This window comes from Ciconia boyciana, chromosome 33, assembly GCF_034638445.1.
Source record: "Ciconia boyciana chromosome 33, ASM3463844v1, whole genome shotgun sequence".
NCBI lineage: Eukaryota > Metazoa > Chordata > Aves > Ciconiiformes > Ciconiidae > Ciconia > Ciconia boyciana.
Window position 1 is genome coordinate 172,709 of NC_132966.1, and position 2,385 is coordinate 175,093.

The following is a 2,385-nucleotide window of genomic DNA, read 5'->3' on the forward strand; positions in this document are numbered from 1 at the left end:
TGTGGGGTCCCCCTGTCTGATGGGGGCCCGGGGTCCCCTCTGTCTGATGGGGGGGGTCCCCTGTCTGATGGGGGGCCGGGGGTTCCCTCTGCCTGTGGGGTCCCCCTGTCTGATGGGGGCCCGGGGTCCCCTCTGTCTGATGGGGGGGCCGGGGGGGTTCCCTCTGCCTGGGGGGTGCCCTCTGCCTGGGGGGGCCCCATCTATCTGATGGGGGGCATGGGGGGGGGCGGGGGTCCCCTCTGCCTGATGGGGGGCCCTGGAGGGTCCCCTCTGCCTGGGGGGGTCCCCTCTGTCCGCTGGGGGGGCCCGGGCGGTCCCGCTCAGTCGGGGGCTCCAGGGAGCCCCAGCCTCACACGAGACCCTCGAGAATCCCCCGCCCGTGCCCCAGAAGAGGCAGCTCCCTGTATGCAAATGAGCTCATTCGTATGCTAATGAGCGGCCTAACGAGGTGGGCGCCCTGGCCATTGGCTGCGGGGGCGGGGCTATGCTAATGAGGGAGGGGGTGATTACCCCCCCGTGCGGTTGCCAGGATACGGTTGCCAGGGCCGGTTGCCGGGATACGGGGGATGCAGTTGCCGGGAGACCGCCGGCCGCCCCTCCCCTGGCGCCGCGGCAAGGGCGTGGCCTCGGGCTCATTAATATGCAAACAAGGGGCGGGGCTTGCACCCCCCCATCACCCCCGGGGCCTCTGCTAACTCTCCCCCCCCCCCCCGGCTAATTACTCTCCCTCATTTGCATACAGGGCAGCAGGGGCCCCGGCCTGGCCTTGCCCCCCCCCCCCCCCGTGCCTCAGTTTCCCCAAGGCCACGGCCGAGGCCACGGGGCGGAGGGGGCCAGGACACCTGGGTCCCTTCCCAGGGGGGCCGGAGGTCCCGGGCACCTGGGTCCCCTCCCAGGGAGGAGGAGGAGGAGGGAGGTCCGGGGGGGGGCCGGGCACCTGGGTCCCTTCCCAGGGGTGGGGGTCCCCGGCCCGAACACCTGGGTCCATTCCTCGGGGGGGGGGGGGCCCGGACGCCTGGGTCCCCCCCTCCCCCTGTCCTTGGGCCCGGGTATATCTGGGCGGCACCGGGGGCGGCGGAGGGTGCGCGATGGCGGCGATGGCGGCGTTGGCGGCGGCGGTGCTGGCGGCGGCGGTGCTGACGGGGGTGGAGGCGCAGTGCCCGTCCCCCTCCGCCCTGCGGACGGCCAACGGCACCCGCATCTGCGCCCAGCTCTACGCCGACGACAGCGTCTACTACGACAAGTGCTGCGCGGGGCCCGTCCTGGTGGTGGACCCCGGCGCCGACGTCCCCTACATGCCCCACAACTGGGCCGCCCGCATCTCCTCCCTGGTGGTGGGCACCCGCTGCGAGCTGACCGTCTGGCCTCGGGCCGGCAAGAAGGGGAAGAGCCGGCGTTTCTCGGCCGGGGCGGTGCCGCGGTTGCAGGAGGTGCGGCGGGGGCTCTTCAGCGACTGGAACGACGCCATCAGGGGCTACTACTGCAAGTGCAACTGAGGCGGGCGGCGCGGGGCGGCGCGGGTCAACACCAGTCAACGCGAGTCAGCGCGAGTCAACGCGGGCCAACGCGAGTCAACGCGAGTCAACGCGGGCCAACGCGAGTCAACGTGAGTCAACGCGGGCCAATGCGAGTCAATGTAGGCCAAGACAAGTCAACGTGAGTCAACGTGGGCCAAGACAAGTCAAACTTGACCACAACAAGCCAACGTGATTCATCGTGGGCCAAGACAAGCCAACGTGGGCCAAGACAAGCCAACGTGGGCCAAGACAAGCCAACACGAGTCAAGGCGAGTCAACGCGGGCCAAGACAAGTCAACGTGAGTCCACATGGGTCAAGGCTGACAGAAGCGGGATGACACGTGTTGACGTGGCAGCGCCACCCCCCCGAGCCCCCCAGCCTCGCACAGCTCTGAGCGCAGCCAATAAAGCCTGGAGGCCGCAGCAGCTCCTGCCTCGGGGGTGCTTTACTGGGGGGAAGTGGGGCGGGGTGGCAGGCAGCGGCCCCCCGGGCGTCTTTGGGCAGGGAAAGGGGGGTCCCCATGACCGTCACCCCGTGACCCCCCTCCCCCTCCGAGCAGGGACCCAGGGGAACACCGGGGCGGGGGGGGGGGGTCCCACAGGCTCAGCCCCGGGTGGATCACCCGTGTGGGCAGACGCGCACGTGTTCCTCACCTGCACACGCATCACACGTGTATGCGGGCATGTGCACGCGCACGTGTGACCCTACACGCGCACACTACCCGTGTCCGCATGCACGGCCCCCCCCCGCGCCCCCCCCCCGCCCAAGAAACGAGATGGGACACAGCTGTCTCCAAAAGGACACGTGTAATCTCCGGGGGTCCCCGTGCCGGCCCCGGGGCCCCCCCATACCACGGCGTTACAAAAC

The 2,385-nt window shown here is 70.5% G+C and overlaps 1 protein-coding gene across 1 annotated transcript; it reads left to right on the forward strand.

The window, feature by feature from the left end:
• The first annotated feature begins 155 nt into the window (after positions 1-155).
• SYCN (syncollin) lies at positions 156-1,926 on the forward strand. Its single transcript, XM_072848829.1, has one exon. The coding sequence runs from the start codon at positions 1,089-1,091 to the stop codon at positions 1,494-1,496; it is 408 nt and encodes a 135-aa protein (XP_072704930.1). The 5' UTR covers positions 156-1,088; the 3' UTR covers positions 1,497-1,926.
• The last annotated feature ends 459 nt before the right edge of the window (positions 1,927-2,385 follow it).

Excerpts from the sequence above, each read along its gene's own strand:
- SYCN (XM_072848829.1), top strand. The coding sequence starts at position 1,089 with ATGGCGGCGATGGCGGCGTTGGCGGCGGCGGTGCTGGCGGCGGCGGTG.